General features: G+C 33.0%; 2 protein-coding genes across 12 annotated transcripts in view; both read right to left on the reverse strand.

The window, feature by feature from the left end:
- LOC106133343 (uncharacterized) overlaps positions 1-12,618 on the reverse strand; it is a 33,534-nt gene extending 20,916 nt beyond the window's left edge. For 10 of the 11 annotated variants that reach the window (XM_060945009.1, XM_060945012.1, XM_060945013.1 and 7 more), the window contains exons 1-21: positions 12,284-12,618; positions 11,542-11,646; positions 10,767-10,948; positions 10,169-10,480; positions 8,842-9,049; positions 8,223-8,393; positions 7,645-7,770; positions 7,262-7,552; positions 6,428-6,598; positions 6,147-6,272; positions 5,712-6,002; positions 5,361-5,528; positions 4,677-4,799; positions 3,537-3,839; positions 3,158-3,331; positions 2,837-2,971; positions 2,166-2,477; positions 1,505-1,675; positions 709-846; positions 307-627; positions 46-219 (exon numbers count right to left, since the gene is read on the reverse strand). In XM_060945009.1, the coding sequence (XP_060800992.1) occupies positions 46-219; positions 307-627; positions 709-846; positions 1,505-1,675; positions 2,166-2,477; positions 2,837-2,971; positions 3,158-3,331; positions 3,537-3,839; positions 4,677-4,799; positions 5,361-5,528; positions 5,712-6,002; positions 6,147-6,272; positions 6,428-6,598; positions 7,262-7,552; positions 7,645-7,770; positions 8,223-8,393; positions 8,842-9,049; positions 10,169-10,480; positions 10,767-10,948; positions 11,542-11,646; positions 12,284-12,344 (4,063 nt within the window). In that variant the 5' untranslated portion in view covers positions 12,345-12,618. The remainder of the gene's footprint in view (positions 1-45; positions 220-306; positions 628-708; positions 847-1,504; positions 1,676-2,165; positions 2,478-2,836; positions 2,972-3,157; positions 3,332-3,536; positions 3,840-4,676; positions 4,800-5,360; positions 5,529-5,711; positions 6,003-6,146; positions 6,273-6,427; positions 6,599-7,261; positions 7,553-7,644; positions 7,771-8,222; positions 8,394-8,841; positions 9,050-10,168; positions 10,481-10,766; positions 10,949-11,541; positions 11,647-12,283) is intronic. The other variant, XM_060945018.1, reaches the window with a different exon arrangement.
- A 1,624-nt stretch (positions 12,619-14,242) lies between these two features.
- On the reverse strand, positions 14,243-25,680 carry LOC106133954 (carboxypeptidase N subunit 2; the record flags this gene model as incomplete). Its single annotated transcript, XM_013333861.2, is given in 8 exon segments — positions 14,243-14,495; positions 16,035-16,160; positions 18,302-18,561; positions 19,128-19,418; positions 19,420-19,588; positions 20,354-20,497; positions 22,223-22,373; positions 25,473-25,680. Coding segments are annotated over 8 exon segments (1,602 nt in total), but the record flags the coding sequence as incomplete, so codon positions are not given.
- Between the last annotated feature and the right edge of the window lie 643 nt (positions 25,681-26,323).

Consider the following 26,323-nt stretch of genomic DNA (forward strand, 5'->3'; position numbering starts at 1 on the left):
CGTCCACTATTGGTACCCGCAAATTAGTAATTAAAGAAAATATACCATTGGGAAGCAGTATGACTATAGTTGCCTGAGCAGTGGCTCCATTCGGTGACTGAGCGTTGATAATGAATATCAACTGGTTATTGTTGGCAATGACTCCAGGCGGGATCGCCTCGCTGGCAGTTAAGTTCAGAGAGTTTCCATCTCGTGTAATTGTGAAGTAGATCGAACTGTCTGTAAGTAAAAAAAAAGATTCAAAATAACTCCGTTTGTCACTTTTTAATTAGGGTGTTATGAGAGTTTGTGATAAGTTAAACATACCACCGACGAGAGTAAACTGCACGTTTTCGTCATATCCTTCTGATAATGATATGGGATGCTCTAGGATATTGTCGGTTGTAGCCGTGTAAGTTCCAACGTAGTAAGTTTGACCAAACTCCAGAGTTTGAGAAACTGGCGGCGTTTCTCTTATGACCTCGAGAATGACCGTGGTGACAGCCGGCAAAGTGTCAGCGGCGGTGGAAGCTTGAACTCCGAGCACAATAATTCCATTGGTAGGTATGGACTCCTCAGGAAGAGCACTGTTCGTTTGCAAGATTATTGTTGCTCCGTTACGCGCAAAGGTGAAGAAGTTACTCAGATCTGAAAGATGAGTACATATTTTTGAACATTATTCTTATCTCAATGCTTAGTACATTAAAGCAAGAAGTTAATTTCACATACCTCCAAATATAGTGAAAATGACATCCTCAGTGTAACCTTCCGTAAGTGTAATCGGCTGGACGGTAACAACGTCATTATCTATAGATCCTATGTAACTCGACCTTTCGAATCCTAATATGGTCAAGTTTTCGTCAACTTCTGAAAGTATAAAATATATTAGATCAGTATGACTGCGCGTTAATAACGAATCCTTTACAAGCCATAAAAGTTTACTCCTTTATTTAGGCTTCCCCAGAATTGGTCACCATGCTGGAATGGCAGGTATGGTTACCACAGTATCTATTAATTCTCGCCTATTTTTATATATTAGTCTAGGAGGCGCTGCTGCCCCAATTCCACTTAACCCCGCAATCTCCTCTTACAATACCCACCGGAAGATATTAAGTGGTGCTATTCTTCTCTGCCGGCATCACATGGCTATCGTTGTTCACGTTGGAATACCCAGGTTCATTTCTCTGGCAATATATAGTTGAATTTATGTAATTTTACTTTTTTTTTCTCTAAGTTTTGATGTGTTTTTTTTATTTTTACTGTTTTTGTGACGTCTACCGATTATTATTTTTACTAATTTATACTGGTTCGTCTGAGGTTTTTGGTAAGTTTTTGACCGTTTTTTTAAATTTTACTTCTTTTTGTTGTTTTTCTGACGTTCACCGAAGACCGAGCGGTCATCCAGGTATTATACGTAATTTACCGTAATCATGCAGACTTAATGTCTTCTTTCAAATATTGAACAATGTAACTTGAGACACAACGATAAGTTTAATTTTTCATTAAAGTGCATGGATGAAGGTACCTTTAGGCATGTCAATGATCACAGCAGCCGAGCCGTTCAAATCTCCTGGTTTTTTGGCGATTAGTGTAAAAATGATTTGTTGATTACTATTCCAGACGTCTTCAGGTAATTCATGGACAGATAAGTTGAGGTGGTTATTATTATCTGTTACCGAGAAAAAGTTCGAAAATTCTGAAATAAAAATTTGTTATTAACATGGAGATAGTTCTTAAGTACTAGATAAATGTTTTCAATGCTATAATTTGCCTAGATTATAACATTGTTTTTCAAATAGCTTATGGATTAGCAATATCAACACATTGACTTTTATCGCAAATAATAAGGTACTTATTAGTACTATTTCCGAGATGAAAGTCCTCTCTGTACTTGATATCCTTATCTGTACTTTTAATTGGTAGGTAATTTGCTAATCAGAAGATGAGAAGATGAATACGATGAGAGAAAATTTATTGGAACGATATTCATTTTGTTTTCCACAAACATTTCAGAGTGACTTAAGTCTACTTATTTTTCTGAATATGTTTTACACCGTTGGGTACTAGCAGCGCTGCAAATATTTTATTTGATTTTATTCTTGTTATTAAGAAAAGTGTTGCCTTTTAGTTTACAATAAGACATTTTAAAATAAACTGCCAGAATTTTTAATCAATGACAACTTTACCTCCTTCCAGTTCGAATGTGACGGAATCATCGTATCCTTGCAAGAGGTACATTTCATCAGAAAACTGAAGATTTTCCTCTAAATCAAAGCTTCCTCTATAATATGCTGCATTGAAAACAGGGATCGTTGCAGTTGTATCTTCGTGTATTAATTCAATGACTATTGTACTAAAAACAGATATAGCTCTATTTCTTCGCGCTTCAACTTCCAATATAATAAACTTATTTTCTTGAATGACATCTTCAGGTACATTAGTTGCAGTTATAGAAACAATCTCATTTGTATGGGAAAGTGTAAAATAAGAGCTAAGATCTGCAAAAAAAAAACATTTTAATGACGTTAAATGTTACGTTATTAAAAATTAATTGTACTGAGATATTGTTAGAACAATACGTCAACAGGTATTTAATTGTATTGATAAATTATGTATGTATTATAAGTATTAATGATCTTGTAGGTGTTGTAAAAGTCAATCAATCACCTAGTTTCCATGCTGGTATGGTACAAAGAAATAACAATGAGCGTGCTAGTAGCTTCAGTTCTCGCGCTGAGTTTTAAAATTTCTCTAAAGCCGGCACTATGTTTGTTTATCATAAACGTGGCATCGTTTTTGCAGCTAGTGACTCAGTTTGACCTTAGGGATTAAATTATATTTCAACTAAATTGCTCACCTCCGGTCAAAAAGAATTGAACATTTTCAGTGTAACCCGTATTTAGAATTAAATCAGGAAGATTTAACACACCGTGGTCCAAAGATCCGACGTAGGTATTCTGAGAAAATCTCATTACAGCCAGGTCGGTAAGTTCTGCAAAAAATATTTTTTAATTTCTTCTACGAGTATAATGCACAAAATATATAGGTTATAGCAAGCACAATTAGCAGACTTAATGCTAGAAGTATATTTATTGCATTACATTCTGATCGTTTGTATAATTGTAAGTTGTTTAGATAAAGGATTTCGGTATCGTTAGATATTGATTTAATTTTTTACCTGAAGGGAATGTTATTACAATGGCAGAATTTGCTCCTACTGTAAGCGGTTTTTCTGCTAAAATACTGAAAACTAAAGTCTTCTGATTAAATATAACATCTTCTGGTATAATACTTGATAGCATCAACGTAACTTCATTCTCTTCTTCGATGATGCTAAAGTATTGTGAATCATCTGGAATACCAAATTAACATTTTATTAAAAAATATATAAGTTATAAAAGCTTGTTATTACTTTACAATTTTTCTAACATTCGTTTCTATGGATATCATTCTAATGAAAGCTGTCGTTATAATCATAAATTTATTAAAATCATATATAAATGTATAGCAACATCAGGTCTTATTCTTTATTCATGAAATGGATGGGTTGGATTTACCTCCATCTAGTCGAAAAGATACAGTGCTGTCAAACCCTTGTACCAAACTCATGTTTTGTATTTCAATGATTCCATCAGTAAAGGCGCCTGAATAAATATTTTGGGTAAATAGTGGCGTAGTAAGGTCATCTTTTATTATTTCTATCACTAGAGAAGCCGTAGTACTCAAGGCGTTTAACCCTGATGCGCTAACGGTCAGCTGCAGGAAATTATTTTCGAAAATGACCGAGTTCGGAAGTGGTTCCAACAGCTCTATGGTCACTTCATTTAAAGTGTTTGAGAAGGTAAAATATTCCATGTAATCTGAAATAGATTTGATCTTTTAAAGCAAATTACTTATGCATACATACATAAAACCACGTCTATATATCTTGGGGTAGACAGAGCCAACAGTCTTAAACAGACTGATAGGTGTTGTGTCATGTTTAGCTGTTTGGCGTAATAATAGAGTTAGATCCAAATAGTGAAAAGTGCTTAGGCCATCGCCTACAAGAAGGATCTCAAGATTATATGCCGATCCCATCATAGTCGCCTTTTACGACATCCATGGGAAAGAGATGGAGTGGTCCTTTTCTTATTTCTATTGGTGCCGGTTTCATTAATATTAACGTAGGTACAATATTAAACAGCAATATATTTTATTTTATAATCATATTTGCGGGTGTCAATGTCAGATATAAGATTTGAATATAACTGTATGCTCGAGGTACCAGTGCGGTTTGAAAGGAAAAAACAGGACCTTATTTCTAGGGTCATATCGGCCATTTTTTTTTTATTATTTGATATATGATAAATATAGTAAATATAAAATTTTTATCAAATACTAGCTGTGCCCGTGACTTCGTCCTCAAGGAAAAGTTATTATAGACATCATTGAATCCCTCAAGGATAAATAATTTTCCCGTTTATTTCACATTTTCCATTATTTCTTTGCTCCTCATAGTTGCAGCGTGATGTAAAATAGCCTAAAGCCTTCCTTGATAAATGGTCTATTCGACACAAAAATAATTTTTCAATTCGAACCAGTAGTTCCTCACATTAGAGCGTTCAAACAAACAAACTCTTCAGCTTTATAATATTAGTGTATATTAAAGTACTTCAATAAAAGTATCATATAAATGTTAATTAATGATCACTTACCGCCATCAATGGTGAAATTTACAGAATTTTCATAACCTGTTATTATAGTTAAAGTCTCTACTGATAGATTATCATTTTGGTAGATTCCTCTGTAGGTGGTTGCTCCAAATTCCAATATTCTATCTGTGAAAATAAAGTGAAAGATTAGGAAAATGACTAATTGTGAAATTTTGTCGTGTAAAGCGACTAAGAGATATGCTTATAAACTTAGGATTATTCTTGCACGCGAAGGGCGCAGCCTGTCTCTATTTGAATATCAATTCCATTATTAAACCATAATTCTGTCTACCCCGTAGACCTTCGATCAAGTGCAATCATAATTAAGGCAAAAGTTGCAAATATTTAAAAGTATATATTTTAATCATTGTATGAAAAATTTGTATTTTATTAGTATGTATACATAAAAAAATACAGGTCAGATACAGAGGTAATCGAAAAAAGTGACTTTGAAATCCAGCTAATCGTGAGCTTAAAATCTTTTCGAGATTGTTGAGCTTATAATCTCGTTAGGGATAAAGGCATGATGTATGTATGTGAAAGTGATCATTTTAGTTATTAATGTAAAATCAGAACCACTAACCGATTTAATAAAACACCTACCTCGAAATAATGACGTATAGATTTTTGAGAATTCTCAGAGAAACGAAGACCTGGGCGGTAGATAGTAAATTTAAAAAGTAATACCTGTAGGTAATGCGATGTTGATAACAGCTGAAGATCCAACTGTTCGAGGTTTTGTTGCTATGACTGTCAATGCTATATTTCTTTCACTGAATATGATTGGTGGAATCGTTTCTGCAGTGAGTGTTGATGATTCTTCATTTCTCATTAATTGGAAAAGATTAGCGTGTTCTGTAAAATAACACTAGCAAAAGTTACACAAAATCATTAAAAATATAGTAGTTGCAGAATTAAAAAACTGTAGATTGTTCTACTTTAAAAATTGTTTTTGATCCTATGAAATATTTAAAAATGGAGATGAAATTCCAAGTATATTGTGAGAAAACTTGATTGTATAGAGACGCCAAAATTTACCTCCGTCTAATGTTACTTCCACACTATCATCGTAACCCTGGATAATAATTATTGGTTGTATAGTTAAAACGTCATCTGCACTATAAGATGCTGAATAAAGGGCATTTTCAAACAGAGGCGTGGCAGTGTCATTTTTTATTATAGCCAAAGTAACAACCGTTGAAGCCCAACTACGAGTAGTTGTCGCCATCACTATCAAATTTAAGTATGAGCTATCCCAAATAATATCATTAGTTAGTTCCATCATGGTTAGCGTTATAATGTTGTCTTCAATAGATGTAGAGAAGAGTTCTGTAAAAGATTAAGCCATTTTTTTTTAAGTTTGAAAGTATATGTTCCTATATTACGTTTATGTAGAGATTTCACTGAATTTAATTTAACAAGTGATTTGAAAACATATTAAATGGTTGAAACATTATTTTAAATCTGCTTTACCATTTGATACGTTGACAGAAACATCGTTATTTTCAAAGCCTTGACTTAATACAATATTCGATACTTCCAATACGTTGTCTGTAATAGTCCCTTCATAATTTTCTCGTTCGAATTGAAGTATTATTTCTGAAATACAATATCAACACGTAAGAAATAGATAATTGTAAGTCACAGAACCATAAGATAATATTTTATAAGGAATAAATTAACGATAAGTAAAATAAAATAATTACATAAATTTTATCATAAAGGATAGGTATATGAAATTTAATCAAAAGCACCTTCAGGTAAAGTTATATATATGGAAGCTGATGCACCAACAGTTCTGAATTTCCTCGCGTGAATGGTTAAAATTATAGTTTGTTCACCAAGTTCTTCAAGAGGTAGCGAGTCATCTACAGAAAGTGTTGATATATATCCATTCCTATTCAGTCGGAAGAGATCAGAATATTCTGGAAATTAAAAAAATACAATAACTAAAAAATTAAATAGTTGAATTATATCATCGACTACATATAAAACTGTGTCATCAGATTTATTTTATCTGCGTTCTTGTTACTGTTTTGATATTATCTGATTGTTAAAATTTTACAAACATAATTATGTAAGACCATTCATATTGATACCGATTTTTTTTAAATACCTATAAATATATTTTACCATCGTCAAAGCGATGAAATTTACAAAGATTGAAGTAGACTAAAGCATTGTAAATAGCTATATTTCATAAAACTTTGACTGAATGCTGCCAGTTAAGGTCACATCTGGCATGCTTCAGTTATTGGAAAAAACATAAATCAGAGATATGTACAATGTTTTCATCTAACAAAGGGTAAGTAAACCACCCCTGACATTTTATTTATAGGTAGATAGAACGATAGAAAGATCTAACCTGGATCAGTAAAAACCAAAACATATCTTCTAAATCCACGATGGAACGGAGACATATTTGTAAGATGTTTGTGCAAAAATCACCCATACGATTATAATTTGATTTTCAGTGATTAGTTTAGAATTGATTGGTGCATAAAACTATATTCTTTACAAATTTTTAGTAAGAACTCATTCTGACTGATGAGAATTAGTTAAGGGTGGTGTAAAATTAACTTCATTACCTCCATCAAGCGTTATTTCCACTGTATCATCGAATCCCTGAATTAGTTCAATTTGTTCCAAATTAAGAACATTGTTCGTACTGTATGACCCAATGTAAACTGGCCTTTGAAATATTGGCGTAATTGTGTCATTCTTAACTATTTCCAGGGTGACCACTGTAGAAGCAACACTACGTTCTGTTCTTGCAACCACTTCTAAGTTGAGATACGTATTTTCATCAATAATTTCTTGTGTTAACGGTTGCATCGACAGTGTTATAACATTCCCTAGAATTTCAGCTAAGAAAAAATCTGAAAGGTGAAAGTATATTTATATAATACTTAAGAAGTTAGACGTTAAAGTATTTTCAGAAACTATGTACGAGTATAAATAAAGTAAGTACCATTAGAAACAGTGACAGAAACTGTAACTCTCTCGTAGCCTTGGACTAAAATCAAATTAGACAACACCAAAGTATTATCCTCAATTATCCCTTCATAATTGGATCGCTCAAATTGGAGACCGATTTCTGTGAGAAAAAGAAAAATTGAATTATTTTTAAATAAAGTCTTAACTCAAACTAATATAAAGCCATTTGAGCAGAAACAAAACATAAATTACTAGTTACCGCTAATTCGATGAAGTCCAGGAATATAGCTAATCAGTAAAATTAGGTTTTATTCCGACATAAACAGTTTTTGGTTATTTATTTCTTTCTCGTTTCGGTACAATCAAAAGAAATGATTAGAGCACATAAATAAAAATGTAGTTTCTGAGGCCTGAGATGTTATATACCTATTGGTTCGTCTTAATAACAACTTTTTATAGAAAAGTTCCAAAGTAAGTGATGCTTCCATGTTACAAAATACAAAATATTCTATATATTTAACAGTAAAAGAAACACCTTCTCTCTTTCTTTAAAAAACCATTAAAGTTTACAATTCGAATTAAATATATAACTTATCGCCGAGAAAGCGATACCTTCAGGCAATTGTACCACAATAGTGGCCGTAGCGCCGCTTGTGAATTCCCGATGAGCCCTTATTACGAGATAGATCTGCTGTCTTATCAAAATGTCTGCTGATAATGGGGTTGTCACGTTGAGTGACACGTTGTTCCCATCTCTGATTACGCCAAAGTAAGAACTGTATTCTGAAAAAATAATAACTATGTTAAAAATGTATACTAGATATATCGCACAGAGGAGATCATTAGAATGAGTTGGTAAACTCAGCTACTACATAATATCCACATAAGCACATTACTCAAGTCAAAATGAAGGAGATCGAACCCGGAAGTCTGTCTTCTTAAGTAAGCTTTTAATCATACTTGTATGATAGAAACAAACAAACCTTTAATATTGTTGAATTCTTAATTAAATTGTGACCTCTTTTGAAATTTGTGGTATATTAGTTCCTACAGCGGTCAGAAGGGGTACGCTTCGCGTAAAATCCTGACTGACCCGATTCAGGATCGTGATTACAAGCTCAAGGGTCTCTCCAGAAAAATGAGGTTACAAACAGGAATAAAACCAGAAGGATGATGTAGGTGATGATGAAAAATACTTATTTATTTTTAGGAAAAAAAGAAATATTTTTACCTTCATTCAAAGTAAAGTCAACAAGCTCGTGATAACCTTGCTGTAGTGAAATGGATTCATCAAGTATTATCGTGTGCTCTTCTGTGTACGTTGCTGTATACAAGGGTTGATAAAAAACGGGTTCTTCAGGAAATTCAGCATCGCTATCAGCGGTTATTCTAACGGTAGCGTAAGACGTTCTCGGATCATCTCCAGTTCTATCAACATCCTGAATTAAATATGTAGGTAATTTAAAATTCTTCGTATTGATTGAAAAAAGATTGAGGTATCTCGTGACCGAACCGGACCGGCTGAGAATTATCTAGATATGAAAGTCAGTATTGCAATTTAACATGATAATATACCTATCTTTTAATTTCCCTTTTTCTGATAAATACCCTATTATTGTTGTGATGTACATGACGTTACAATAATTTATTAATAAGATATTTTTGGTCAAAGGTGTCTTTGTGCCTACAGATTTGTGAAATAAAAGCAATAACAATTTGGTAAAGCCTTATTCATTGTTAAAAAATCTAACCCAAGTAAAATATTGCAAGGAAGAGTTGTAAAATACTTGACGTTTACTCATCTCTTTTAATTTTACGTCTTCTCTGTTATATTTGAAGGCCTGGGGATACTGTGCATTTTTAACAAAAGCATCAGCGCCTGAGAAGGTAACAAAATTTTTGCTTTGTTCTCGGGAGCTTCAGATGTTTTTTCATTCAACATAAGTAACCAAGTGTATGCCTATTAAAACTTTTTTGCGCAATTAATTGCTCTTTAATAGGTCAATATATGATTTATGTTGTGTAAAGGATTGAATTCCAATCCAAAGGTTCAAACTTATGGTGAACTTACTTTATTTGTGTTTTCTATCTCAGCACGCCCCGTATAACATCAATGTAGTTTTATGATCATATATTTTCAGTTTTTCAGAACAATTTAAATATAATTTAGTCGTTAGTTGGTGTCAGACGGTTTTCAACATAATCTAATTTTATATACATGCATGCCTTACCTAACTTATTGCTACACCGGATAATAAGGTGATCAATCTTGTATGTTATGATGGTAAAGTATTAAATTATTATAAAGGATCGTATCACATTTACGTCTCTAATTGGAATTTGTACATGTGTTGCCAACACATATGTACATGTGTTCGCAAACATTTTTCGTTTTAATTTGTTATTTTATTGTGGTTTTATGATATTGGAAAACAAAAAATAGTCTAATACATATAAAAGTTATAAGTATACAAACTTCTTTTTGATCAGGCATAATTTTTATTGACAAATGTATAAACTATTTGATGTTTTTTTTTATTTTCGTCATGAATACTTACTGTAGCGCTAATAGTCAGCTCAACAGGTTCAGGTAGTGTCCTTATAAATGTACTTGTCCTTAAAATGGCTACGAATTCCTTTGCATTAGTTGAGGATGCTTCATCATATTCAATTTCGAATAGATCGCTTCCAGTCAGTGCAAAATCTATTCTATAAGTTGTGAGATCTATGTCCCTCACTACAATGTTGTGTTGGCACCCAGTTATCTGGTGTCCGGGAAGGAGGGGTGTTGCAATTGCGATGTCATATTCGTTGGATGGCAGGAAAACTGGACTGTTATTATTTGTATCTTGGACATTTATTTGGAAAACCTAGAATAAAATTTATGGCGATTAAATTTATAAATGCGATGTATTCTTTTGAATTAATACACAATATAGGATATTTGTTTACTTGCATTGAAAATTTGAATGTACAAGCTACAGTTTAATCAAAATCTGTAGAAAGGACCTAAGCTAGGCACATTCTTCATTATTGATTGATTTTGATTATTCTTTTGTTTGTTTTGTTTGCATTTGATTCTGGCGGGTACCACCACTACACTTTAATAATATTGGGCATGGCGGTAGGTATCTTGAATTTTGTTTATTAACTTACTTGCGTAATAGCACTTCCGTCTGAACAACGGAATTGCGCGGTCAAAGTAAAAGTATCCAATGTTTCCAGTTCTTCATATTGTTCGTAGTTAGCGGATGTTGTTAAATAGAATGTTGTTTCCGAAATGTGACCACTTATATACGGCCCCGAGTTTAAGCCACTCTGTACGATGTCAATGACTCCTAAAATTACAAAGGAAGCCAAGAAGTTACACGAGAAGCACCAAAGTTCGTGAAAACTCTACCACAAATAGAAAATTTTGTTAAACTTAAATAAGTTGTCATAAAAAATTAACACGTTTTTAGTTAAGATAAGAATTTCGTCGAAGGACTAGTTGTCATCACAGACAACAAATATTCGGGTTTTGTCTCCGCCAGTCATATGTCAATGACGCTTTTCTAAGCTTGAGTCGAGTTGCTCGTCATGTCTACCACTCCTGGAATGTTGTAATAGGCGTACCCCACGGCTCTCCTACGGAACGGAACCGACAGAAAAATCCAGAAGCATTAATACAAGTTTTCTATTGGCGAAAAAAAATTTAAGATCTGGATCATGTGATGTGGAAGCCAAAGGTACAAGCTATTCTGTAATATATTCGGAAATTTGAGTAAATTTAATAACTCTAACCTTCGTATTTCCAATAACACGCAAAGAGAGTTGCGAGCAACAGCTAGTGCAATAATATATTGAAAGTCTGTGTATTCTCTCAAAATATTCTTAATATTTTGTTGTTTCCCCTCAAAGGTTTCTAGTAAATAATAAGATAATTACTAACCTGTAATGCTGATTACTTGATTGCTATATATATCTCCTCGGTCGACATCAAATATGTTTACAGGTACCCGTGTGAGGCCTGGGGTGATGCCTTGCAACTGACACCCTGAAATTAATTCAAATGTACCTATTCTTTCCCTTAGCTATGCAATATAATTAGCTTTCACAGACATTAATGTGAAATTAGTAATTTATGGTATATAGTAGAATAATAACAAATATAATTAATTTAAAAAGTTTAATAGAAAGCATTCAATACATTGGTTTTAAGTGTTTCATTAATTTTAAGATAAAGCGCCTGTTCTATTTAAATGCAAAACATGCTTTTAAATATTTCCGAAACTAAACTTTAGGCGTCACTTTACAAAAATGTAGATGGTGAAGTAGGTAAGTAAGTTTTTTTTTGTGGTCCCAGCTTTTATATGGGTAATTATTTTATTTATCCACTAAGTAAAAAAGGAGGAATGCGGATGATTGTGACAATGAACCTCAGACACGCGTTTGTGGACGTCAGGTATTTAATTAAGGATGTTACGCATCATGTCTGTAGAAGTCTTTTCAGGCCCATTACATTTCCAAGTGCGTTATGGTATGTACCAACCTTACGACTCGTATCTTTAAATTTTTGTGATGCTTAATTTTGTACTGCTTTCTATCTTGACTTCTTGAATGTTCTTGAATTAAACTTGTTTGTCAGTAGAGTTTTTAATAAGTGTTTAAAATAAAATTCTTATTAAACTTACCATCGGTGACGCGAAAGGAAATGTATATTAACCAAAAAAGTAAAGTAAAATCACGTCCCATTTTTCATTACCGATTGAGTATAACTGTTGCTTTATATCTTTTCATTACTGCATTTGAAAAAGCACGATTCAAATAAAACACCTTATTGTTCTTTGATATAACTATCACTTTTACAAAATTGTAATACCGTTGCACTTTAATATTTCGAAGCTACTATATCTTCGTTAAACCAATCTTTATTATTAACACTAACGAAAATGTTCTCAATATCATTAAAAATAATATCAATAAGTACGTCAAAGAGCAAAGAAATGTCCACCAATTATGAATGCGATGCATATCATTCGTTTAATGGCGATTAGAATATCTATCGATTGTTATCAATGCGAGGAAATAACATGATAATACGATGTTCGGAGTACATATGAAAATTAAAGATTCGTCTATAAATGTTAAATGAAATACGTACAGATTGAGCTTGACCCAAAGCAAGTTTAATACTTGTGTTATGAGACAACTCAGTGACAGGAGTTCAGTATTAGTATCTTTTGATAAATACTTATATAGAAATCATATCCCTACTTCCCTACTAATATTGTAAATGCGAAAGTAACACTGTGAGTATAGTAATCTGTCTGTTACGCGATTTCACGCCTAAACTACTGCACTGATTTTCATGAAATTTGGTACAGATATAGTAGTAGTTAGTTGACCTTGACGAAGAACATACTTTTTATTGCGCAAAAAAGGGAAGAAGACAACGCGTGTGATTTCGTGGGCAAATTAAATAATTGGTTTTTAAACTAATATGTATAAAACATCCAAGACCCATTAAATGAGAAAAAAGCTAATTTTTCATCATAACCTGACCTGAGACCTGTGGTTCAAAGACAGAAATACCAGCACTACGCCTAAATTCTGCAGTTTCTCAAACTAATCCAAGGTTCATGAATGGAGTCAGGACAATTAGTTAGTTTCCAATAATTCGTCGCGTCACTTTTCTTCCGTCTATACCTAGGTATGTATAATTCGTGTGATGGCACATTGGAATTAAATTATTCCGTCTCTTTTCCATAGGTGTGGTAGAAGGTGACTACGGAAATTACCACATTCATCTGAGTTTGCAAGCTACCCTACTGCTCTGGTGGTGAAAAAAAATACATAGTGTGTGCCAACTGGGTCTCATTAATTCTCAATAATGTTTTTGTTTTTAAACATATGGAATCATACCTTATTTAATTTAAATTATCAAATGAAATATTTAGCTATTTTAAAATTAAAGTGCGATTTTAAGTTATCAATCAGATAAGGGGATGTGATTGATTTTAAACAAATGCCGCTTATGATAAACACCTCCTTGAATGATACATACATTGCTAATGACGTAGTGTATTATTATTTTATCAACTGATATCAGTATTAAGTTGCCTATAATATTTTATCAGTAGGGTATTGAATCTAACATGTGATATGAACAGGGTTTTTTCGCGGTCGTTTTCATAGATCATTTGCTAAGTTCGTAGGTATATGCAACAAGACGATATAACAATTAAAAGACGAATTGCTGAGGAAACTACGACAATTCTTTTCTCTAGCTTGTCAAAGAGATCACCTAACAACTGTACATGTCCTTACTCTCTTGCTCTCATCAAATCAATAAATCATCGAACAGAAACACTATTCACTACGAGTCTTACAAGAACTGTATGTTATTCAGAAAATGATTGTGAGAATAGTTCGTCGTCTGTTTCATGGGACCGCCAGTTTAGTTTTCCTATTTTTCCTTAATATTAGATGATGTTTAGCAAAATATTTGCCCTTTACAATCTTTGGACTACTGACTGTATTACCTGTAGATATATTTTTCACTTGCGAAATTTAAATGAAGGTTCTACAAACTGTTATAATTGTCGTATATTATGAACAACAACAAAAAAATCATTAAAAAAAAACACGTTTCAGTGCCAAGCATTAACAGTTGTGACGTCATGATTCTGCTCCATACTGTCCTGTGGCTTCCTATTCACAGACACGTTGAGGGCTAGCAGCTGTTGTATAGGAAGCCTCGGAGAGAGATTTACCATGCTGGCCCATTGGCCAGAGCACAGTTCTGGGAATTTAAGTTTCTTCAGGAAATGGCCCTCAAGAAACCAGGGCGAAACACACGTAGGTGAATAGTCCCATATTTTCAACTCGTTGAGACGAACCCAGCTGTAAATAAAAAACGGTATGTAGAACAAGTTTGTCTACAAGTTACAAAGTAAATAAATGAATATTCACGTGTAAATTGGCAACACAGAATTAAAAAAAAACACACTTTTTTATACGAAAGAGTAACAATATCTTTTTTCAATATTGGAATCTACTACTGGAAGCTGTGTGTTATTGTTGTGGCTTATTATATTATGCTCCCAATATTTAAACCATATTTCGGGAAACTGGCGGGCACAAATTGGATACTTACGGTCCAAAATAGAACAGAATGGAGGTTAATGAAAAATCATGATGGTTCTCAAAATAGGTTTTCTTCATTGCTTTGTAGGGAGTTGAACTATATAAAGGTAAAAATAATAATCGTACCAACTTAAATCAAGTGGTTGTGTTTTATACGTCACTACTACTTATATATTAGTCGCCTTTTAAGACACACATGAGAAAGAGATGGAGTGATCCTATTCTTTTATTCTTTCGAGGCCGGGAACACCGGGTTACTCAGAGTGACCTGTGAGCAAAATATTTGTTTAATAAATATGCCGATATCGAATGACTACATAATTATTACTTTAGGAAAATTATAGATTATTTCTAAGAAATATTGCTTAAATCTGATTTATCTTTATCAGCGATAGCATTTCGCGAGGGCTAAGAAAGATGTACAGTGAAATGTTTTTTGTAAATATATCTCAATCGACAAATATACATAACGAATGACATTTTCAGCGAATAATCCTAATTATTAGGGAATTAACCATTCAGTGATGAATATTTTCATCAGTAATGCTAAAAACAAAAAATAAATAAATTGAATTTATATTTAATGGGGAGATGATTTATTTTGCATACTCGTACATGTAAATACTCCCTTTAATGAGTTACCTAAAGATTGATTGTAACGTAACTCGTATAACAAAATTAATATAGAAAATGATCAATCGATAAGTGAACCGAATAAACGAAATTCTATACAATATCTGGGACTGGGTAAATCTATAGCAAAACACTTCAATAAGTAAACAAGGGTGTAAGTATCGTACTATTTGTTTTGTTTGCCTCGTAGTTTGTTGTGGATGACGAGAATAGACATACTCGTACAAACGCTAAGACGTGGCTGTGGAAAACGATAACAGTAGAATATTTAGTGTGAATTGTCAACAGAAAATAATTTGTTTAAGAGATTTTGACATACACTCATAAATTCAGGGAAACGGAATGTTTTATATCCCTTTCAGTAAAGACAGAGCCAAAAGTTTAATGAAAGAATTAAGATTCAAATAGTGACAGGTTGCTAGCCCATAGCCTAAAAAAAGAATCTCATGTTTATGAGCCTATACATTAATTGCTTTTTACGACATTTATGAGAAAGAGATGGAGTGGTCCTATTCTTTTTTGTATAAGTGTTGAGAACACTGCAATTCATACATTTTACTTCAATGTATCAATATGATTTATGGCTAACATAACATTTATCTGAAAAGTTAGTGGTTTGGTGGAAATAAAAAAATAAACATCTTAGAAAGATGAAAAACTTACGCTGATATATAAAGCGCATGACAGTCACAGTGCCAAGGGTTTCCGGACAACTTTACTATGGCTAGTTTAGGCATGTAGTCCAGAGTGCGCGACGGCAATGATGGAAACATGTTATTGTCGAGGTACCTAAAAAATAAAATGAATTTACAGCTGAGTCTAGCCAGTGGTTAAGAGTGTTTGTGTTGTCACAATAAAATTATTTTAATAGATTTTAGTATGCATTTCATATTCGTTAATTTAATTCTCAAATAACAAGCACGGGGAAAGCTATGGTATGTATTACGTTCAATATAATCTTGACCCTCATCAATGGGGAATATACTTAGCAGTTCTGGCAAAGGGTTAATATTGTTGATGACCTCGGCTCCCCTCATACTAGGTACTTTATTGCCGAGAGATTTCTGTAAATATTAATTATACCCATACAAACTTGATATCTATGTGGATACGTTTAATCGAGGTTTGTTCTGATAAAACCACGACCAGACAGTCAATATGTGTGCATAAACATATGTTTGCATTTTCACGTCTAGAGTCTGGATGAAACAAAGGATAACCTTATCTATATCTATACATATAATAAATCTGTAGAAGGGTCAATTCTGTACATTGAAAATATTGAAAAAATAAATAGCAGGGGGTGTTACTGGATCGATACCAAACACAAATATGTGATTAAAAAAATTTTTGTCTGTCTGTCTGTATGTTCAGGCATCACGTGAAAACTAACGGTTCGATTTTGATGAAACTTGGTATAATTATACCTTATTATCCTGGGCATAAAATAGGATACTTTTTATCCTGGAAAAATACGAAGAAAAAAAAAACTTCATTTTTCAGTTTTTCCATAGACGTTGTTCTGTAGAACCGCGAACACACGTTACGTTACCCGCAGTGGATTCAGCGCCGTAACTGTAGCACCGAAAGTCGGATTTAGCTTGAACCGTTTGCGGGACACGCGGGCCGCTACTAATTACTATGAAAAAAATACTTTAGTCCGGTCAATCTAGACATTCGAAGCTACATTAATTCCCATCAAGCTCAAAATGAGTATACTTGTTTAAAACACAATCAAAAGCATTATTTCAAAATTCCCCATGATTCCGGTTTAAGGAAAAACAAATACCGAAGATCAAAGGTAAAAAATGGGTGTTTCGCGATTTTCTTCAAAACGGTAAGTTTTTCTAATCGGAAAATTATGTGTGTTTATTCTAACCTATTTCAGACTTTTTCAAGTTTAATAATAAAAATGTTAAAAAACGCGCTAATAGTACACTACCTCAGAGGTGGCGTGGATACGTGTGCATATTATGACGCTTGCAACTTTTATCGTTATATCTTAGAAACGGTAGCTTTATTGAAAAAAAATATTGATTCCTTTTTATAGATAACTTTATGATCTACAATCTATGTCTGAGGTAATTTTCCGATAAAACTTACCGTTTTATGTATAAACTTTACTTTGAAGAAAATCGTGAAAAACCCATTTTTTACCTTTGACCTTGGGTAATTTTTTTTCCTTAACCGGTTTAATGGGAATTTTGAAATAATTCCTTTGATTGTGTTTTAAACAATAATACTCATTTTCAGTTTGATGGGAATTACTGTAGCTTCATTCTTATTTTTTGGTCTAAATTGACCGGACTACTTACTACAGAACGCGAACTCAACTGCAGTAGCTCAATAGAGGGATCTCCTTAATTATTATAGGCCTAGCCGTAATTGGGTCCAAAAGATATTTATAAGATGTCATTGTCAGAGTTACTCAAAATGGAGAAATAAACCATCCACGCGAAGACCGACATCCGCGCGGACGGAGTCGCGGGGGGAAGCTATCTATACTAATATTATAAAGCTGAAGAGTTTGTTTGTTTGTATGAACGCGCTAATCTCAGGAACTACTGGTTGGAATTGAAACATTATTTTTGCGTTGAATAGACCATTTATCGAGGAAGGCCTTAGGCTATATAACATCACGCTGCAACTATAAGGAGCAAAGATATAATGGAGTATGTGAAAAAATGGGGAAAATTATTCATGCTTGAGGTCTTTAATGATGCCCAAAAAAAACTATTCCACGCGGACGAAGTCGCGGGCACAGCTAGTATGTAAATAAGGACCCCAAAAGTAGAATTTAAGCCATCATTCAACGAAGTTTAATGGTATTTAATATTTGTTCGGCTCTGTTTGTTGCCAATAAATCTTAATACATACTAGTACATATTAATTATTGTTAGTAAATTTATTTTATTATAATACATACTTACAGAGTTGTCAAGTTTTTAAGCGTTGCAAAAGTTTTGAAATGAACCTCAAAAATTTTGTTATCAGTCAAAAGCAATGATGTAAGATTGTTTAAACCATGGAATGCAGTGTAGTTCAAGAAACGTAATTTGTTTCTTGACAAGTCGAGTTTCTCCAATCTTGAGCAGTTTGAAAATATGAAGTCTGGGAGTTCTGAGAGTGAGTTCTCTCGTAAATCTAAATGCCGCAGCTGTTTCAAGTTTTCCAGATTTACGTCCATCAACTGAAATAAAATGTCTTTTATGTTCGTTGTAAAGGTATCAAATAAAAATACAAAAATTTATTACTAAAACCAATAATTATGTGTGCACACATAGTCATTTATCGCAAATCCCATAGGGAAAGTGTAAGTGTTAGTCTTTCCGAAATAAAAAGTACCAGTATTACACCGGATGCTAAAGTATAAGTTATGTGTAGATATTGCTGAAGACTAACAGCTAAGTAACAAGTAAGAATAGAACAGAAAGTCAATTATCTACAAGTCTCCAGCAGTAATAAAGAGACAGAAAAATCCAAAAACCTAGCTTAGATTTCATCAGCTGACAACTATACCATTTACACATAGGAGAAATCTGTTGTATCTTCGTTATGTTTTCCTCTACCTTGGAAGCATCAAAAAGCAATCACACTAAAGTATGTAGCTCAGAAAAGAGTCATTGGTTTATGGACGCAGGAGGATTTTAACCCGACCACATTGAAACTGGAACGCTAAGAGAGTTTAAGGCGGATACCAACTCGACCATCAAAATTCTTTAAAAGTATTTATGGTTATTCCTTTAAAGTACTTACATTGATTAAATTGTTGTTCGAAATATCCAGGAAAGTCAAACAAACTAGATTGATGAAGAGCCGGCCGGGCAGGTACTGCAGTTTGTTCTTATCCAACAATAACGTTTCGAGAGAAAACAAGGCTTCAAAGGAATTCTCGGATATGTTATTTATTCTATTGTCTGACAATTTCAACACCTGTAGTGTTCTCATTATAAATGTTCCGTTTTCTATGTGTTGGATTTTATTCCTCGACAAATCTAATATGAGGAGTGACGACAGTCCCACAAAGCTATCAGAAGGAACGTACATACGTGACTTGATTATTAGATATATCTATCGTTTCTAATACAGAATTGTTGGCAAATAACATCTCGGGGAGTGTGTAAAGGTAATTGTTTGATAAATCGACATGAAAAAGCCTTTTTGTATGCCGGAATGCCTCGCTGTCTATTTCCTCAAGGTAATTTCTTTGAAGACGCCTTAAAAAAGAAAAATGAATATTAGTACATTCTTTTATTTGGTAATTTAATGGTAATGTTATTTAACATATACAAAACTGATTGACAAAACAGTGTCTCTAGTATAAAAAGAAACCATGTTCTTCTTGATCTGAAACTAGAATATTATTTTGAGTAAATTTCACATATAGCTTTAAATGTTGCCCACCAATTAATAAAAACAAATGAAGCTCGTTTACGCTCTTCAAAGTATTGATAGATATTCTATACAAAATCGGTACTATATTCGATACTATAATAATTCTGTGACACAAACATTCACATTTTAATCAATGCTACATATAGAAACAACCACTTATGTTCTTTCTCTTTGTTATCATAATTCGAATATATTTTGTATTAAAATTAAATAAGACTATATAAAATAAGAAGCATTCATTAGTTTGTTATCTTCGAAACTACTCAACTGAATAAACAAAATATTTCAACCATGTTGTATGAAACATCAGGATGGATGTAGACTATTATATAAATCAATTTATTTATCAATTATCTCAACTAATTAAAAGAATGTATAGCTAATTTTATTTTTGAAACAAAAGCAAAAGATTCGAAAAATTATGAATTGCTGTTGTCGTGTAAGTTAATAATTTTTATTAATGTCAATTAAAATATTACTGATATTATTATTTTTCAGTATTTTCAGTACGCAAGGAACCGTGCAACATCATAAGAATTTACAGAATTTGAACATTTTAGAGGAACAGTGAAATGGAACCAACGTACAATATCCTCAAATTGACGAGCGAGTCGAATATTCCCGCTGGCAGATACTCGACGCGATTGTCGTACATGTCTAGTTCGGCCAGAGACCGCATCCCTTTGAAAGTCGTCTTATGCAGTGTGCGCAATTTGTTGGTTCCCAGGTCTCTGGAAAGCAAGGCTTTATATTATGGAAAATTTAATGGTGATGTAAGAGACTTAACATATGAAACATTGTTACTATATAGGTTACAGCGTTTTTTTTTATTGGAAATACTCGTATGATTGTGTTTGACATCAATCTGCCTGATTGCAAGCAAGGGGTCTAAGGTAGTGCACGCTACCTCAATTAATGATTATTTATTATATCATTTAAAATCCCTAAGAAGGTTTGGGGAACATTTATAATACAAAAATAATAAATGTAATTGAAATTAAGATTATTAAAATATCCATGTATACTTAAGACTACTTTCATAAATAGACAGACTCTTTTTTATTGTAAAGGTCTAATAGAATGCCAATAATCGAGCGTTATAGATAAAAATACTTTTGAGTAATATATACTCTATACAAAGTAATCCGTGTGAAGTAAAGCAAAGAAACTGTATTTCAGTTTCTGTAGTTCCGTTATTTGAAAATTTGCTATTTCTTGGAATATGTGCTCACGTACAAGCCGAGTGAAATTACTAGCTTAATTACAGGTCTCCGATTTGAATACGATCTTTGATTAACAAAACCTTTCATCCCGAGTCTATTGGACGTACTCTGAACATAGGAAATCAAGACTATACAAAGTAAACTAGAGTTTAGGTTGTTAATTTGATCATTCATTGCTTGCTTGCAGACTGAGATTGCGCGAAAAGATATGTTTTTATCGAAGAAAGGAAATTATAAATATCAGTTGATAACACTAATCTTCGATAATAATTTGAATATGTGCAAATAAGCCTTCTTAAAGTACCTTCACTTAAATTCAGCTATTCCAAAGTAAGTTCGAGACTTGTAAAATTTTAATCTATCTCATTGTAAAATAATGTATGTGACTTCAAAGCTCAGGGTGCTCAAGACAATATCAAATTGATACCTAAAAATTATATATAATATAATATATAATTAAGTAGCTACTCTAAGAAATAATACGCCATGAAAATTTTACTTTTTTCGGTCGGCTGTCTGTGCGACGATTAAACTTGAATTTATTTAAACATAAATAGTGTTAGTGCTTATGACTCTGTCACTTCTTAGTCTATTTAAAATAGTCGTTGTAATCATATTATAGCATAATTTTTACTTTGTACATATAGGCTAAAAATTTCAATGGTATAAGCAGTAAATTTCGTGTGGAATATAAACCCTTGAATGTATCTTGGTAACCGTATATTTTGTACAAATATAATCTTTACCTCAAAACCGGTAACTTGGCTATTAAAATAATATAAGGCGTCTGCTTAAGTAGAAAAATCTGTGAATAGATGTCAGCTTTTATGAAAAAAATACTTTTGATCAAATATTATTAACAATGTCCTTTGAAGGTGGGATTAGTTATGGCTTAGAGGTTATAAGATCAAGATCCTGCGGGAAGACTACTATACAGATAATAACTTAATTCAAACATTAATTTATTATAAGTTAGTCATATTCCGTTTTTCCACAGACATATGAAGAGTCAACTACCACCATTTCATGAATGGGAAGTTAGAAGCCAAACATAACAGTTTTGGAGTGTTAAATTTACAAATAAAGTTAAACAACTCACTGAACCGATTTCCGGTAAATTTGACAAAGAAATATGCGGAACACTGGACCTTTACGATTAACATAGCATAATTTTTACCATTCCAAGTCACCATGGGAGCAATGCCCTGGATAAACTGATTTGCTTATACTAACATATTGACTAAATCTGCAGGCACGACCAGGTCAGCTGGAAGGCTGGAGAGGTCAGATCTCCAGCAATTGAGCGCACGACGATCAACATCACACTGGCAAATTCCTTTGGAACACTGACGCCATCTGGATTGCCCAAAACTTATTGTCCACGCTGTAAAAATTTCGTGCCATTAGGTACTAATTTAAGAACGATTTTCCTCAGGGCAGGCCTGGAGTCTGGCTGAGATCGTGCTGCTTGTCTTATCACATCGAATGTCTAGTGCAAGCATTGTAGTGTCCTCGGAGCGATGAGGCACGGTCAAGATACGAAACATTTCATTTACTGTGTAATAAAAATTGATAGATAGATAGATAGATAATTCATTTATTTGATTTGCTACACACAATTTACAATGAACATACGGAATACAAATTAATTAGGGTGTGAGTTGCAGCAATACAAAAAGGTCACAACTCAACGAATTTATTGCTTAATATTAAAAGTACTCTCATATTTTGTTTTAAGGTCTGTTTGATCAAACATGAAAATTGTTTTGATTCGTCAAGCCAATTTTAGTAGGTTCTGATTTAACAAGCCGATAAAAAGTTCTAATTTATCAAGTCTGTTGGTAGTTTCAGTATGTCAATTGTTAATTGGACCTAAAACTACCTAGTTCTGTTCTGTCTAAATCTCAGATTCTCCGCCCCGGTACGGCCCACTCGCATGACAATCGTTTTTTATCTTTTTCTGGCCATAGCATTGCCTTTATGTTTTTTTTCTGTATTTTCTTTTCATACCAATGAAAAGAAAGATATTCTTATATCCTTTTCAAAAACGTTAATTGTTATGGTGTTCAAATATCTACTACTGAACGAAATGGAAATAGCAAAAATGATGACAAGAAATTCAATTTACCCTTTTTATATACCTATGATATTCACATGAATATTATCATTGACTTTTTGCCTAAAGCGATACTACTGATTCCTGTAAGCCGGAAAGAAAAGGGATAGTATTTGTGACATTGGTAATGCGATCCCTTAAGATTCCGTAAATCCAATGTACAAATGAGGGAGTTAACAGAAAGGTGCTGTATGTAAATACTCATTTGTTCAAGTCCACAAAAACTGAAAAATTTAAATAAGTAGTATAAATTAAGGTGAGTGTAAACAACTCATTGCACCTGAATACAAAAAGGATCCTGTTCTGTTTATTTGAATTAAGACAGTTTATAACAAAACGTACTTACACATCTAAATTAAGGAAAATATACATACATACATACATATGATCACGTCTGTATCCCTTACGGGGTAGACAGAGCCAACAGTCTTGAAAAGACTGATAGGCCACGTTCAGCTATTTGGCTTAATGATAGAATTGAGATTCAAATAGTGACGGGTTGCTAGCCCATCGCCTAAAAGAAGAATCCCAAGTTTATAAGCCTATCCCTTAGTCGCCTTTAACGACATCCATGGGAACGAGATGGAGTGGTCCTATTCTTTTTTTTTATTGGTGCCGGGAACCACACGGCACACGCATATATATTTATGTACATGAGTACACATTCATATAGTAGTAGTTGAAATTATTTCAAGAGTCAAGAAAGATTTCTATAGAAGTATTCCCATGAAATTTTCTGGCCCTTTTATATCATCCCCCGGGGTTACTATCGAATCTAGGGATATTAGGTTCGCTAAGGACCACCTCCTCAGTGTTTGTAACTCAGGTAATCACACAAAGCGGCTTTAGTATGACCCTGTTAAAAGGGGCACCTAACCTAGCTTCGATAATTGTTGCACAAGGTGAAAGTGCCCTAGATTGTGCCCGCTGACCTAGCTTAAAACCAAAAAACTCGTTTATCTCGTGTTCCCGTTGGCAATTTTAGAAAACCCTCTTCTTGTGTTATAACACATATCAAAGAAAATTCATTTTAAGAATTAGCGTCATACACCCAATAGTCGTTTCTGTACTTTTGGTTTTTTATAATAGCATGTTCAATATGAAATGAGCATAATTCCGATAAATTAATTTTCATTTTGGGTTTAATCCACTTTCAGATATTTGAATTTTATTTTAGGTAGATATATATTTTATGTTTAAAATACCAAATAAAAGAGAGTATGATGGCGTATGATGAAACACGACAAACTTTTCAGAATGATGAATCACAGTGTCATAGACCTGATACTTTACCGCAATTATGGTAAATGTCAAATGTTTCCGTATCGAAAAAAGAAAATAACAGTTAACTTTGTTTTACGCTTGAATGTCAAGACTCAAGACAATATTTATTATTTTTGATGAGGTTGGTGCCGATTTCGTTTACACTGACTTTATTTCCAACTTGATGTTATCATTGTATACTTCCAAGATTGAATAGGTATAGGTATTGTAATTTCATTAATACGATTCACGCGTTTTAAAGAAATATAAATTAGTTTCGTTGTAACAAGTTTATCGTAGGAAATTTGAAAAAAAAATTCTAAAAGGAAATTACCAAATATATTTTTTTCTTTAAAAATATACTGGTATGAAAATGAGAAAATATTGTTAAGTCTTCCGACCGGAACCAATGACAGACGTGCTTCGGAAGACTGAATCATGATAGTCTTTCCTTGTATTTTGTTTATTTATGTACCTATTTGGATAAAAAATATTTAACACAGAACTGTAAACTATTATTTCAAAATTGGTTGTTGTGTTTTTTAACAAATATTATTTTGATTTTTTTGATCAGTATGATCGGTATTTAAATATTTTACCTATAGAAGAAATTAACATATAATGTTTATCAGCGGCCGACCAAGATTTTGGAACAAGATTAAACCTTGAAGTGGATTAGTACTCGGTAGTTTTATGTAAATCTAACCTTTGTAGGAAAATAATAAGTAAATAGTTTTTTTTTAAATTTCAAGGTAAGTAAAGAAATTGCTAAGTTGCGTGTGTCATAAAGAAAGGTTTTTATGAGTTCTTAAAAATTAACGCGTAACTACATAAATGCCAAAGTATACTCATATAATGAAATAATGTTTAGGTAAGAGAAGATTTAAAAAAAAAAACATAATAAAATCTTAAAACTGTCGCAATGGTTTTATAGGAAAAAATCAAGAAAAAGAAAGAATAAAACCAGAGAAAATTTGAAAAAAGAAATTACTAGTTCGTCAGAAAAATGAAAGAAGTTTTTAACGTAGCACGCGCAAAAAATTTAATAACATTTTTAAGCCTGAGAAGAAAAATATCGAGAAGGTGACAATAAAAAAAAAATACTTGGCTGTTCAATAGCCCGCAATCTCCGGTCCAGTTGCCGCCAGTGGACATCCGAAGTGCATGGTCCGACCGCTTTCTCGTCCTTACTCGATCCCCGAGTCAGCATCTCGAAAACTTCGCAAGCGTTCATATTGCATTGTGATGCAGCCGTCTGCAAAACTGAATTAAAGGAAGACGATTTATGAATTTTGGTTACAGAGTCAGTTTTATTGATGGATTATTAAATTCTTTCTTCGTTAAGTAAAGGTCCGAGCACACCAAACAGCAGTTCAGAAGCAGTGTGGTTTAAAAACAAGTCCTCACCAAGTTGTCATACAATATAAACTCTTCAAAGTCGTTACACTGGGCGAGGCAGCGGAGCAATTGGAGCGCGGGACTGCGTTTAAATTTGATGTGACGAGCTCGAAGTTTCCTTCAAACTATTTGGTGTGCTGAACGATTGTGCATGTCCTAGAGCCACAAGTTATCAATAAATCTAGCTTCTGAGGCGATGAGGGGAGGTGAGAAGGTTATATTGAGCGGTATTTAGGTAGTCCCACTTCTTATTATTAAATGCTCTTGAGAAAGCTGTGTTCACCTATGATTGGGTTGTATGATAGTATAATGAATTGTATGTTTTTGTCATGTAACCTGTTGGTGTATCTAAATAAATAAATGAAAAAATGATCATATGGCTAACCACAACCTGAACTGTTCATAAGAGTATATTTTCTTCTAATTTATCAGTTGTAATCGTACGTTGCTAGCTCCTACATTAACTTGCCCATGAAAGTATTTTGTTTTACAATGAAACTTAAGCATTATTAAATTAAACTACTATTATGGGTTTCACCAGTAATTACTCGTTTGCG

The sequence above is a fragment of the Amyelois transitella genome, chromosome 7 (genome assembly GCF_032362555.1).
Source record: "Amyelois transitella isolate CPQ chromosome 7, ilAmyTran1.1, whole genome shotgun sequence".
Lineage (NCBI taxonomy): Eukaryota > Metazoa > Arthropoda > Insecta > Lepidoptera > Pyralidae > Amyelois > Amyelois transitella.